The sequence below is a fragment of the Grampus griseus genome, assembly GCF_964374135.1.
Source record: "Grampus griseus genome assembly, chromosome: 10".
In the NCBI taxonomy this organism is placed as follows: domain Eukaryota; kingdom Metazoa; phylum Chordata; class Mammalia; order Artiodactyla; family Delphinidae; genus Grampus; species Grampus griseus.
This window is the reverse complement of record NC_139004.1, coordinates 30,258,011-30,272,919: the sequence shown is the minus strand read 5'-3', so window position 1 is coordinate 30,272,919 and position 14,909 is coordinate 30,258,011. Positions and strand designations below refer to the sequence as shown.

Genomic DNA, 14,909 nt, shown 5'->3' with positions numbered 1-14,909 from the left:
AGCGACTTGTTCTGAGGCAGAACAGACCTAGAGTTGAATTAAAGAAGCTGCTAATCACTGATGAGGGAGGAAACCCATCATTTCTTTCTTTCTTTCTTTGTTTTTATTGGGGTATAGTTGTTTTACAATGTTGCGTTAGTTTCTACTGTACAGCAAAGTGAAGTAGAGTCCCCTGTGCTATACAGCAGGTTTTCATTAGTTATCTATTTCATACATATTAGTGGATACATGTCAATCCCAATCTTCTAATTTATCCCACCTCCCCTCCCCCCTTGGTGTCCATACGTTTGTCCTCTACATCTGTGTCTCTATTTCTGCCTTGCAAACTGGTTCATCTGTACCATTTTTCTACACGATATTTGTTTTTCTCTTTCTGACTTACTTCACTCTGTATGAAAGTCTCTAGGTCCATCCACGTCTCTACAAATGACCCAGTTTCGTTCCTTTTTATGGCTGAGTAATATTCCATCGTATATATGTACCACATCTTCTTTATCCATTTGTCTGTCGATGGGCATTTAGGTTGCTTTCATGACCTGGCTATTGTAAACAGTGCTGCAATGAACACTGGGGTGCATGTGTCTTTTTGAATTATGAAAACCATCATTTCTAACTCAAATTGTTTTCAGCAACTTTCTTTCCACTTTCTTCCTTTCTCTGTCCACCACTCCCACCAAGCACACACACATCCTGGGCTAGAAGAAACAATGACTATGTCACAACTAACAAGCAAACATCTAAAAGGGACATTTGTATAAAGTCGCAAGGGGTTGCCATACGTACTTCTGTATCTGCCACTGCAAACACATGTACACAAGTTGAGGATTACTTTATAACATGAGATAAATACCTTGTATGAAAGCATAAAATAGTAGCCTATGTAATAAGAGCCTTCTGGAGAAATCTGGTCTCCACAAAGGAGAGGCTTTGTACACATGGATTTTTGAGGAAGTTTTTCTCATAAGTTGTACAGGGATTCTCAGTATGTGCATTGATCATATGTATTTATCTTAAGGTTTAAGATATTACAGAGGACTTGGCATCATTCTATATAATTATAGTCTATCATACATTACATGATATTCTATTATATACATAATACTTGGCCTTAGGGAAGGAATGTTAAGTTAAAATGAAATTTTCTTGTAATCAAGTATTTTTAGTAGAGAAGTGCTTCTAGGTTCAGGGCAGCAATTCTCTTTAATATGTTATCAGAACTCTTTAGTACAATCTGTGCTGCACAACTGTGGTTAAGAGCACGAGCTCTGGGGTCAAAGTGCTGGGTACAAATGCTAGCGCCATCTTGGGCACTTCTGCATAAGGCAGTGAAGCTTCTGTTCTTAAATTTGCGTTCTATCACCTCTGGGCAACAGGGAGAATGACCATGCATGTCTCATAGTGGGGTTGTGAGGATTTAATGAGATAGCCACACAAAGTGCTTAGTATAAAGGGTGGCACACGGTGTCCTACAATTATTATGTAAAACTTATTATTAAAATACTGATACAATAAATCATCATTTTTGATAGCAAGTAAATTGTTACTTAAACAGTTATAAGTTACGGTTGTATTATATAAGTAATCCTCTTGCTTCTTGATTTTTCCTATACCTTTTTCTATTTTTATCTTCCTTTGAATAAAAGGGAACAGTGAATGAGTGGTGGTGATGAGCAGAAAAGGGAACATGAATATAATACTGTATACAGAGTTACAGTGGTTTCCAACAATGAAATACTGTATCTGGGTTTCTCATGACTTTGTAGGAATTGATTGTTTTAAAATATGCTTCAATTGCCAAAATTCCCATGACTTATGACAGGCTGAATATTTGATATTTTCTTCCAGAAGACAAATGTAAGTCTCTTTCTTTGTTTCTTCTTCTTCTTCTTCTTTTTCTAAAGTGCTATAGTATCACTATCCTAGTCACGACACTAGAAACTTACTTTAAGAGATATGACTTTTTAATATTTGAGTTTTTAAAGGCATCTGGCCCTTATTTAACCATCACATTTACATCCAACTTCTGCAGGCATGGTTTTGCTGTTTAAGCTTGGCTTGATGCCCTCTGCAGAGAGCCTTTGCTTTAATGAACACGACCCCACTGAAACTGCTGGAGTCCCCTGGTCTGCCCCCTTCCCTGCCCCCAACCAACTGTACAAGAAGAGCACAGAAAGTTTCACCTTGCATTTCAAATAAGAAGATAAAAGTAAGAAAGTAAATCGAGGGAGAATCAGCTTTATGTGGCTGCCACTGCTATGACATATTCAACTTGATGCCCTTATATTATTTGCAGAAGTGTTTATGTACTATGAAATGTTCAGCCAGAGCATACAGGAGACTATAAAATATTTTATGAGATGTATACATGGTTGATGGTAGAATTTTAAATGCAACTTGGGAAGGTTCTATCTAAATTCCAGGAGGGCAGATGAGGAAATACTTTCTCTGTAGTGACTCAGTTTTACATAAGGGGTTATATGAACTGGAAAGAAATACCTGATTTGGGAACTATACAAAAGTTTTTTCATAAAATTAAATTTTATAATTTATAGGCAAGTAAAATTGTTTTCTTTCAGACCAAGAATCACAAGTTATGTTTATTTGTCTTCTACGTGGTAAAAGCATTAAACATGGATTGTTTATTATTTTATAGGAACAAAGGACATGCAGTAATAAGTGAAGAATCCTCCCTGGATACAGGAAGTATATACACCATTAAAAAATATCTGTGCTTCTGAAGGTTTTTAAATAACAACTCTTGGTTCTAAAACTGGAACATTATTTTTGAATCTCAACTATTGCAATATGTGAAGGCAGAAGGTTAATGACATATCCTCAAAATGGCATGTTTAGAAAGTTGCATTTCCAAATTCAGGTGAAGGGAGAAATATATTTCTGTTTCCTTTATCCTCAAGTCTATAAGGCAGTGCCAATTTCCCATAAGAGAAGTTATTTATTTACTTATTTATTTTCAAATTCCATCTCCCAAACACAGGCCTACGGAAATAGAAACTATTTTGTGCATTCACATTTGATTTACAATTAAGCCTGACTTTTTATTTTTGTTTTGTTTATTTATTTAAAATTTTAATTTTATATTGAAGTATAGTTGATTTACAATGTTGTGTTAGTTTCAGGTGTACAGCAAAGTGATTTAGTTATACCTACACATATACCTATTCTCTTTCAGATTCTTTTCCCATATAGGTTATCACAGAGTATTGGGTAGAGTTCCCTGTGCTATGCAGTAGGTCCTTGTTGATTTTATATACAGTAATGTGTGTATGTTAATCCCATCCTCCTAATTTACCACCCCTCCCCCACCTTTCCCCTTTGGTAACCATAAGTTTGTTTTCTAAGCCTGCGAGTCTGTTCTGTTTTGTAAATAAGTTCATTTGTATCATTTTTTAGATTCCACATATAAGTGATATCATATAATATTGGTCTTTGACTTCACTTAGTGTGATAATCTCTAGGTCCATCCATGTTGCCTCAAATGGCATTATTTCATTGTTTTTTATGGCTGAGTAATATTCCATATATTTTTATGTGGTATATAAGTACCACATCTTCTTTATCCATTCATGTATCGATGGACATTTAGGATGCTTCCATGTCTTGGCTATTATAAATAGTGCTGCAATGAACACTGGGGTTGCATGTATCTTTTTGAAGTATGGTTTTCTCCAGATATATGCCCTGGAGTGGGATTGCTGGATCATATGATAGCTCTACTTTTAATTTTTAAAATTTTTTGGATTTTTTTCAATTTTTGGCTGCGCTGTGCAGCTGGTGGGATCTTAGCTCCCCGACCAAGGATCAAAACTGCGCCCCCTGCATTGGCAGTGCGGAGTCTTAACCACTGGACCTCCAGGGATGTCCCTACTTTTAGTTTTTTAAGGAACCTCCATACTGTTCTCCATAGTGGTTGTACCAATTTACATTCCCACCAACAATGTAGGAGGGTTCCCTTTTCTCCATACCCCCTCTAGCATTTATTGTTCATAGACTTTTTGATGATGGCCATTCTGACCGGTGTGAGGTGATTGTAGTTTTGATTTGCATTTCTCTAACAATTATTGATGTTGAGCATCTTTTCACTTGCTTTTTGGCCATCTGTATGTCTTCTTTGGAGAAATGTCTATTTAGATCTTCTGTCCATTTTTTGATTAGGTTATTTGGGTTTTTTTTTTATATTGAGCTGCAAGAGCTGTTTGTATATTTTGGAGATTAATCCCTTGTCAGTAGCTTTGTTTGCAAACATTTTCTCCCATTCTGTGGGTTGTATTTCTGTTTTGTTTATGGTTTCCTTTGCTGTGCAAAAGCTTTTAAGTTTAGTTAGGTCCCATTTGTTTATTTTTGTTTTTATTTTCATTGTTCTAGCATCAACATCACGAAGTCATTGGGAAGATAAATGAACTACCAAAGGTAAGGTTCCTGACACAAAGTAGGTGCTCAAAGTATGTTAATTCCTCTCTCCCCTGCTTACAGACCTCTTTTTTAAAATTGATGTATAACTGGCATATAACACATTATTTAATTAACATCACAGTCCCTCTGAAGAAGATTTTAATATAACACTTATGCTTCAGGATGTGTCCATAATTAGAATCATTTAAAAAATAAATCTAGGTTATTGTCTAAGATAAACATGCCATAAAACCCTGACGTGTCTTGGTAATATCTAATGCAAACCCAGTATGGTGGAGTATAAGACTAGACAGACTGATAATTAGGGACCATGGTCTGGTCTCTGGTCTGTCATAGCATTGCTGAGTGACGTTGGTAAAGTCAGTTTCCCTCTCCAGGCCATCATTTTCCATCTGTAAAATGAGTGGTTGTTTCCAATGATCTTTTTTTTTTTTTTTTTTTTTTGTTTCCAATGATCTTTAAGACCATCTTCCACTCTGACGGCTTATGATTCTACATAACAATTTAATCTTTAAAGAAATTTACTTAAGTCACATTTTCTGAAACTTTCCCTTTATAAATTTTTTTTCTCCCTATACTCACTGCTTAAGGAAATTTTATTTCACTTCAAATTTAGTGTTGTGGAAAGAGTCAGAAAAAGAACCTAAGTATAGAAAAGAAAAAAAAAAAGAATTACAAATATTAATATTGAGCCATTACGGGGACATCTAGGCTGGTTCGGGACAGACATAAATGACCTTGTTTTATTCTAAATTCAGCTCACTGGCTTATGATGAAAAGTGAAAGGTTATTATATGGACTTACTGGGCAAAACCAGATTTTATAAATAATTACCTGTCAGACTGTTCAAGATAGACAAACATACGCCAGACCAACAAAAACACAGACCTGTCATATTTCTGAGAGAAATGTACGTTGAGTCTTCCTTCTCTGGGACTATAAGGAGATCAGGTAGAATAAAATGAAGGGAAAAAAATCTAAACCCTATATTTTCTGCCTTGTGCATACTTTAAAATGTATAATGTGGGAGAGGAGGAATTTCGATGTGAAAAATCGGCTCCTGAAAATTTTACACATCTATAAGCCTGGCATAGAAACCAAATACAATAAATGCTGTCGTTTTACAAGTTAGGATGTTTACTGCAAGCTTGTAATTTTCCATGATTAGGGATGCCAAGAAAAATAAGAATGATGATAAAAAGAAAAGTTTAATCATACATTTCACCAAGCGCAGATGGAACATCAAAACCCTTTGGCAATTTTTTGATATTATATATCTGCGTTTTTTCGTTCTTGACATGAAGATTTTTTCCAGAAGGACTAACATAGAACAGGTAAGTGATAGTTAACAAATGTGAAAATATGGCACAATCACACTAACTGAGCCTCACTACGATTTGGTCACAGGAGGAAAACCTTGCATGCTTCTCATTTCTGTTTTTATTAATTCTTTACAAAGGCTATCTCAGTGTGTGTAGCAACCATGATAAAAGTAAAATTATACAAAACTCCTAAAGAATTAAAGAAACAACTTCCTCCTTTGCAATTCAAGTTCAATCAAGAACTGTATATAACTGCTATATTTTGGTTCGCTTCGTTACAGTTCCTCGTTTACTGGAGAAAGTACAGATGCCAGAAGGTTAACTCAGCTGCTACCAGCAAGAAACTGCCCAGCCCACATTTCAGTCTAGGTGTTAGTGCTTTGGAGGGAGAAAGCAGATCACTTGGCTCCCCATCCATTGATTCTAAACGCTTTGCTTCTAAATGGGTACAGCGTGTGTGTGAGGGCTGGGCCTGGGGATCGGAGGGACAGGGGAGGGAGAAAAATGAAGATGGGGAAGAGGGCCTACGAGGGGAAAAACACACGATAGGTAGATACTCAGGAAGTTGGGAAGAGGCCATGAAAGTGACACATATACTACACGTGGGGTGAAGGGAAGAGAAGATGGGAACAGACAGACAGTTCATCAGGCCAATTAGGTCTTTGCTTAGTGTGAGTTTATAAGATGGACATTTGTCTGTAAAATACATGTAGATCTAGACATCAAATGTCAGAAGGTAGAGTTGGTGGGACAGTCCAAGGGGAAAACTGACTGTTCTTTTAATTTTGTTTCCTTTGTCCTAAACCTGGATTACAAAATGCATCAAATAAAACATAGACTAAACACTGAGAAAAAAAAAGTCACTGCTTTTAAGTTATGTGAGCTGAGAGCAGTAAATCTATTCCAAATTAAAATCTCAAAACTGTGTGATGTGCATTCTTGTCCACCTACACACCATCCCAAACATCCTGCCATTAATTGGCTAAATGGCCCATCTAGTAAACAAGACTAAGCGTTGAGGGGGCTGGAAAAGGGCTGGAGTCAGCCAGTTGATAGTCACAACAAACCAACCCACTCCCAAGGATGCAGAGAAGGTAAACTTGTCTTTTATTTTGCCCAAGGAGGGGAACAGAAATCACCTTAATATAACACTGCCTTTCCTGTTGTCTCAGTCACAGTCACATCAGCAGGCCAGAAAAGCCATCCCATTCCTGCGGTAGGCACTCTGTCAAAGAAAAAGAAATCTGCAGTGAATTATCACATGAAGTCAAACCAGGAAAGGAAGCAAAAGAGCAAACAGAACTTTCTTCCTGTTTTGTAGACTCTGCTGGCTGCAATCTAATAGGGTGCTTAATCTGAACATTTCTGGTGGCAAAGCTTTAGCAGCCACTTTGTTAAAAAGTCAGTGTGGTTAACAAGTGGTTAGTGATTCTATTTTGGGGGAGTGGGAGATACCTAAAATAAGACATTCCATTTTGTTAATTGATTGGGCTTGGTTAGGCCAGAGACATGTTGTGTTGAATCTGTTTGTCCTTTATAAACATGTGCTCTCTATTGGACATGCCCAAGAATCACTTCTAACTAAGTCTCTTAATAGTCTGTAAATTACTGACTCATTATATCCTTCCCAGGCCTAATTTACAGTGTCAGCGAAAAGCTATGGGAACAGATACTAACAGAGCCCCCCCCCCCAAATATGGTGATCTCTAAGCAGTTCTGTACATTACAGACATTACAGAAAACCTGAATCTTACATAATTTTATATACATTCATGTACATATAGATGTATAAATGGATATTCATGATGGGCTAAAAATACTCCCATAAAAGAAAAATGGGAAAATAGATACTAATTGCAATAATGCAATATATTCCAGTAAAGAAAGTAAAATGGTGTGATTTCTCATCCCAAGAGATATATTCTGCATTTCAGAGTCGGAAGAGTTGGGCCATACAGGGCCTCTGTGACTCGTCCTGATTCTCACAATGAGACCCAGAGTGAAGCAGAATTAAAATCCGGGATTTAGGAATAAAACACCCCTTTTCGCCACCATAGTTTTCATTATTTAAACTAGGAACAGCAACGTTCAGAGAATTCATAACCCTCAATTAAATGGAATTTTTCTATAATCCGTTTTCAGAAAAATGGAAAAAATGACAAAATCTCATATCAGGGATCTTTTTTTCCTTTAAGCTAGTAACTCTGGGCTGTTCTGGAGTCTGTAAACTTTCGGTCCAATAAATTTACCTTCAGTAGCCATATTATAGGAAATACAGAATAAGCTTTTATGGTTAAGATAATGTTATGAAGGTGCTGAGAGTTTTATTCTAAAAACATGATTATTTTTAATTATACAAAAAAAAAAAAAAAAAAAAAAAAAGGAAAGTGGACCCAAGCTTTTTAGAAAGACTTCTACCACTATGAGGTGAAACAAAAATGGTTTTCCAGATAACTTTCTGTTAATCATAAAATTCAATTAACTTCAAAACCCTTCCCTTCAAATCTCCTGCTTACACAGGATTTACTATGGTTGTCAGGCTTTGGCGCCCTGGCTGAAATTTCATCGGTGGGTTATGCTGTTACACAGTTCACTCCAGATCAGCATAGCAAGGATGAGAAAACAGTGGCAGATTCCAAGTTTCCTTTCTCAGGGATCTCTGGGAGCTCCACCTCACCATTGGACTCTTTGTGCCACAGGGCACTTTCAGATTGAAGCAAACATTCTAACAAAGGCTAGAAAATTCCAGCTCTAGCTCCTAAGATCGTGCACCGGAGAACAGTGGTTAAGTGAGCTCCTTGGAGAGCCACAAATAAGTTGCAGGAACGGATAAGGTGTCTTCCCACAACTACAGGCAGGGGAGCCTCAGGCCTTGAAACAGCCCCTTCCACCACAGCCGCCTTCGAGAGGCTCACGCCAAAGTAATACTTTCAGCTTCTTAACCTTGATATTTTACAGTTTACAACCACAGTGACAACCTTTAACATAACATAATATTGAAAGCACAGGGATGGTTTACATGGAGATAAATGGACCTAGGAATAAAGCTGGGTTCCTCTTAAAGGTAAATGGCTGAGGTGAGCCTTCCTTGAAACAGCAGTCTTGGCTCGGGAGAAGACTGAGTCCTGGCTGAACTCACCTGAGAAATTACCACATTAAATCTTTCCAGGGTGGGCGATATGAAATGGTTTGCTCCAGTATTGAAAAGGTCACTTTTCAAAAATCTAGTCACCTTCACAGATAACTGATTACCATTGTTTGCAAACAAGTAAAAGATGACGGGCTTATTTAATAACATAGACACTCAAGTAGCCAAGTTTAATGAGAAAACCAAAGTTTAGAGCTGACCCAGATTTCTGGAATAAGTTCTTCTAATTCTAAAGTAAAGAAGAAACAAACGAGCATGTGTAATTAGTGAAGAGCAATTTCAGTAAACCAATCCCCTAGGGTCCTCCACCCTGAGTCACTGCTTTTTCCTTTTTATGTATAAAGGATGTATGTTGTCTGTCTGTGTAGGGTAATTATGGGAATGTCCCAAATTTGGCATCCCTTCCAGAGTAAGCAACTTGAAAGGAAGATGGATGAAGACAACTCATCTTTGTGTCAACTGTGAATTTCTCTCTATTTGTGTTGCGAATGCTGAAACTAAATTTAAACATTGCTTGGTGTGAGGGCCTTCCAGAGGCCACGTTCTCATGAAACATTCTGTATTCAACTCACTCTCTACTGTCAGAGCCTATGAACGATTCACAGACAGCCCTAGTTAGTAAAACCCAGACCTTGACCGGCAAAAGCCAGGACCTCCCCAACTACTGAAAAGTATAAATTAATCAATAACACAGACCTCGCCCCCCCCAAACCAGCTCTTACTGCTATATACCACTTAAGCTTTACTTCTTACTTAATAGAGCTCTGTTCTCAACTACTGTTGGCTCCTATGTAAATGCATTGAACAGCTCAGATATTTTAGCATCTCCCAAAGTTACCAGCAAAGATGATATATATATATATATTTTAAAGGGCCAATTGTAGTTCTTAGGCTTTTTTTTTTAATTGAGTATCAAGCTAGCTCCCCATTTTTGACATTCTTTTATTCATTCAGTTCAAAATTATGACCTTTTACTGGAATCTCAATCTACCTGGATAAACAGACATAGATTCTATTTGCTGCACTGGGCACTGGTGGGGAAATTAACTAATTAAGGGTGTACTTTAAAAATATGGCTTAAAAAAATCATATGGACAATGAACAAGCTAGAGAAAACATTTAAATCCCAAACTGGTTTACTTCTGCTCTTTTATGGTGCATCATAAATTACACATTTTAAGGAATGCAAATTAGTATTAAAAAGCAAAAGGTTAATATTTATCTTAAGCAAAAGAAGATAAATATGCTATAAAACATATCCTGCAGTTTGAATATAATTATATATGTGTTATTTATGCCATTAGCCTAATTAGTAAGGCTTTAATTATAGATAAAACCACGCCCCTCAGTTCAGACCTGTATTTTATTCTTACTACCACATTTCCTGATTAATTTTGGCATCACTGAGGCTGAGCTGTTAGGACCAGAGTTAGGACTTTGACCCACCATCCCCAGGATGTACTGTTGCTGCACCCTGAGCTCAAGCCACTACTGTACCCTGTCACCCCCCAGCTTGTGCCACTGCTGTTCTCCCCACCCTGGGGCCCAAATCACTGTGGTAAGCCCCAAGAACTCAGACCCTGGGTCCTTGGAAGATATGCACATGCCTGCACCTCAGACACTGGCACTACCATCACTGCAAGTGCACCTGTGCCCCAGGACCAAGGTAGTTCCACACGTGCCTGATCCTAGAACCCCGGCTCCACTGCCACTGAGTGCCAGCTCACTAAACCTTGTACCAAAATGGATCCCCTTGGCTAGAACTTCCTTTCACAGGCAAAAAAGAAAGACCCCAGCAGCAGCCTCTGCCATCGGGGACCCCAACAGCCCTAGGTATCACTGCCACTTGCAGGACCTCTGCAGTCTGGGCCCCTGCAGTCTTGGCCCAAGTTGACCTCAGCTGATGGAGCTGCACAGAGATTATGCCACTGTGCTTTCCCCAGAATCAGAGCTGCTGAACCCCACCCTGCCAGAGCCCTCACAGACACCTTCAGGTGAAAGTCTTTCCCCTCCAGAGTCAGTCTGAAAAGGCTGGAAGAGTTGACTGCTCCCTCAAATGTGCAAAGCTACTGGAAACGTGGAAAAGCAAGGAAACGTATCACCACCAAAGGAACTCAATAATTTTCCAGTAACTAACCATAAAGAAATGGATATCTGTGAGTTACCTGGAAAAGAATTCAAAATAATTATTTTAAGAAAGCACAGTGTGATTAAGATAACTGACAGACAACTCAATGAACTCAAGAAAACAATGCATGAACAAAATGAGGAATTCAGCAAAGAGACAGAAGTCATAAAAAAGAACTAAACAAAAATTTTGGAACTAAAATGCAAGAGAGAGCTTCAAAAACAGAATCAAGCAGAAGAAAGAATGTGCAAACTTGAAGACAGATTTCTTGATATTATCCATTAAGAGGAGAAAAGAAATAAGAATGAAAAAAGGGTGAAAAAAGTCTGTGTAAAATTAGGGGACACCATTAAGTGAAATAATGCAGTCAGCCCTCTGTATCTACTGATTCCACACCTGCAGATTCAACCAACCAAAAATACTTGGAAAAAAAATTCCAGAAAGTTCCAAAAAGCAAAACTTGAATTTGCTGTGAGCTGGCAACTATTTACATAGCATTTACATTGTATTTACAACTATTTGCATAGCATTTACATTGATTTAGTTATTATACGTAAACTAGAGATGATTTAAAATATATATGGGAGGATTTACAGAGGTCACATGCAAAAACTATGTCATTTTGTATAAGAGACTTGAACATCTGCAAATTTTGGTATCCATGGCGGGTCCTGGAACTAATCCCCCACAGATACTGAGGGATGACTGTATTTGATTTATGGGAGTCCTAGAAGTAGAAGAGCGAGAAAGGGTCAGAAAACTCATGTGAAGAAATAAGTTCTGATATCTCGGGAGAGATATGACCATCCAGAAACATGAAGCTCAGGAATTCCCATATAGATTTAGCCCAAAGAGCTATTCGCTGGGACATATTAGAGTCAAACTCTTAAAAATCACTGACAAAAAGAGAATTTTGAAAGCAGCAAGAGTTTAAAAAGAGTCATCACATACAAGCAAACCCAGATAAGGTTATCAGCAGATTTCTCAGAAGAAACCTTGCAGGCCAGGAGAGAAAGGGATGATATATTCAAAGTGTTCAAAGAAAAAAACCTGCCAATCAAGAACACTTTACCCAGGAAAGTAGTTCCTGTGTAGAGATAAAGACTTTCCCAGACAAACAGAAGCTGAGGGAATTTATCACCACTAGACCTGCCTTACAAGAAATGCTAACTGGAGTTCTTCAAGATGAAACAAAAGGATACAGCAAAAGCAGTTCTAAGAGGCAAGTTTATAGTGATAAATGCCTACGTTAAGAAAAAACGAAGATTTTACGCACCTATGGTCACCTAACCTATGACAAAGGAGGCAAGAATATACAATGGTGAAAAGACAGTCTCTTCAATAAGTGGTGCTGGGAAAACTGGACAGCTACACCTAAAAGAATGAAATTAGAAGACTCCCTAACACCATACACAAAAATAAACTCAAAATGGATTAAAGACCTAATTGTAAGGCTGGACACTATAAAACTCTTAGAGGAAAACATAGGCACAACACTCTGTGACATACATCACAGCAAGATCCTTTTTGATCCACCTCTTAGAGTAATGAAAATAAAAAGAAAAATAAACAAATGGGACCTAATTAAACTTAAAAGCTTTTGCACAGCAAAGGAAACCATGAACAAAACAAAAAGACAACCCTCAGAATGGGAGAAAATATTTGCAAATGGAACAACTGACAAGGGATTAATCTCCAAAATATACAAAACAGCTCATGCAGCTCAATATAAAGAAAACCCCAAACAATCTGATCAAAAAATGGGCGGAAGATCTAAATAGACATTTCTCCAAAGAAGACATGCACATAGCCGAAAAGCACATGAAAAGATGCTCAACATCAATAATTATTAGAGAAATGCAAAATAAAACTACAATGTGGTATCACCTCACACTGGTCAGAATAACCATCACCAAAAAAATCTATGAACAATAAATGCTGGAGAGGGTGTGGAGAAAAGGGAACCCTCCTACACTGTTGGTGGGAATGTAAATTGGTACAGCCACTATGGAGAACAGTATGAAGGTTCCTTAAAAAACTAAAAATAGAATTACCATATGATCCAGCAATCCTGCTCCTGGGCATATACCCTGAGAAAACCATGATTTAAAAAGATACATGCACCCCAGTGTTCACTGCAGCACTATTTACAATAGCCAGGACATGGAAGCAGCCTAAATGTCCATCAACAGAGGAATGGATAAAGAGGATGTGGCACATATATAGAATGGAAGATTGCTCAGCCAGAAAAAAGAAGAAAATAATGCCATTTGCAGCAACATGGATGGACCTAGCGATTATATACTGAGTGAAGTAAGTCAGACACAGAAAGACAAATACCATATGATATCGCTTATATGTGGAATCTAAAAGAAAAGGGTACAAATGAACTTAGTTACAAAACAGAAATAGAGTCATGGATGTAGAAAACAAACTTATGGTTACCAGGGGATAAGCAGAGGGAGGGATAGATTGGGAGACTGGGACTGGCGTATACACACACATATACACACTACTACTAAAATAGATAACTAATAAGAACATGCTGTCTAGCACAGGTAACACTCAATACTCTGTAATGACCTATATGGGAAAAGAATCTTAAAAAAAAAAGAGTGGATATATGTATATGTATAACTGAACCACTTTGCTGTACACCTGAAACTAACACCACATTGTAAATCAACTATACGCCAATAAAAATTTTTTTAAAAACGGAAGATTTTAAATAAACCAAACCTTATATATTATATAACCTTATATATTTCAATTATCCCTCAATAAAGCTGGAAAAAAAGGGGGAAAATTTCATTATAGCAGGCCTCAAATTCACTTACAAATACTTCATCCCTCAAAGGCCTAAGACAGAAGATTTTGGTTCTGTTGTCTGAATTCCTATAAATTTGCAGAATTGGATTTTAGCAACTCTTTATTTAGAGTTCCAGCTTGGTGCTTGGTGGTGCTTGCTTGCACTAGCACTTGTGCTTGGAGGTGCAAAGGACACAAGGATAAGTAACACAGTCCCTGCAGTCACTAAAGCTTCCAATTTAATGCTAATGGTTTAACCACCACAAGTAAAATGCATTGAGAGGTCATTTTCAAGGGTGGGAAAGAGAAAAAATAAGACAGCCTTTTTGTTTTCTCTTTTCCTTTTAATCATAATATTTAATTTCGAATAACATTTAAAAGGGCATGAGATTGTATATTTCTTAAAGCGGGGGGCAAATATTAAAAAATACTACAATTTTAAAAAAATGGTTTATGAAGTACAATACTTTCATGTCCATATCTAATTTAGCCTTACCACGACTAGCAAAAAAAAAAAAAAGGTCTTGTTATTCTCCTTTTTAAAGTGACATGTCTAGTGGGTGATGAGTAGATTTATGATTCAAAACCCAGGGCCGGTACTCTTTTTATTATACCACACTGTCTTACATTAAACAAAAGAAAACAAAAAAACCCCTGAAATCTGACCTAATTTCTTCCATCCTGATTACTATAGATATACATATTCTCCTAGTCCTCATAAACTCAATTCTTGCTAAAGATCACTTGAAGTAGTTAAAATGAACTAGATTAGTCTGGCACAATCCTTCAGAGTGCAAAGACGGGACCTGAATCTAAGTCATCTTCAGTTTGGAGGCACTCTCAACTGGCGCTTATTTTCCAGACTAATTTAAAGAATAGTGTATAATAAAAAACACTGTGCACCCAAATAACTTGGGGCGCTTTACAAAAATAACAGATCCTCTGGCTTCACTTCTTTAAAGTCAATTGGTCTGAGTGGAGTTCGAGTTTGGAATGTTTGAGAAGCAATCCCAGTGACCTGGATGCAGGTGAGGGCTGCGAATGGTGGTGGAATAGGTGAGTACACCATTAA

At 37.4% G+C, this 14,909-nt stretch overlaps 1 protein-coding gene across 3 annotated transcripts in view; it reads right to left on the bottom strand.

Annotated features, from left to right (window-relative positions):
• Window positions 1–518: 518 nt before the first annotated feature.
• SUPT3H (SPT3 homolog, SAGA and STAGA complex component) overlaps window positions 519–14,909 on the bottom strand; it is a gene marked incomplete at its 3' end in the record, with an annotated part of 428,189 nt that continues 413,798 nt past the window's right edge. For 2 of the 3 annotated variants that reach the window (XM_082664620.1, XM_082664622.1), the window contains one exon: window positions 6,842–6,978. In XM_082664620.1, coding sequence (XP_082520746.1) covers window positions 6,937–6,978 — 42 coding nt within the window. Of the gene's footprint in view, window positions 537–6,841; window positions 6,979–14,909 lie in introns of those variants that run through there. The other variant, XM_082664621.1, reaches the window with a different exon arrangement.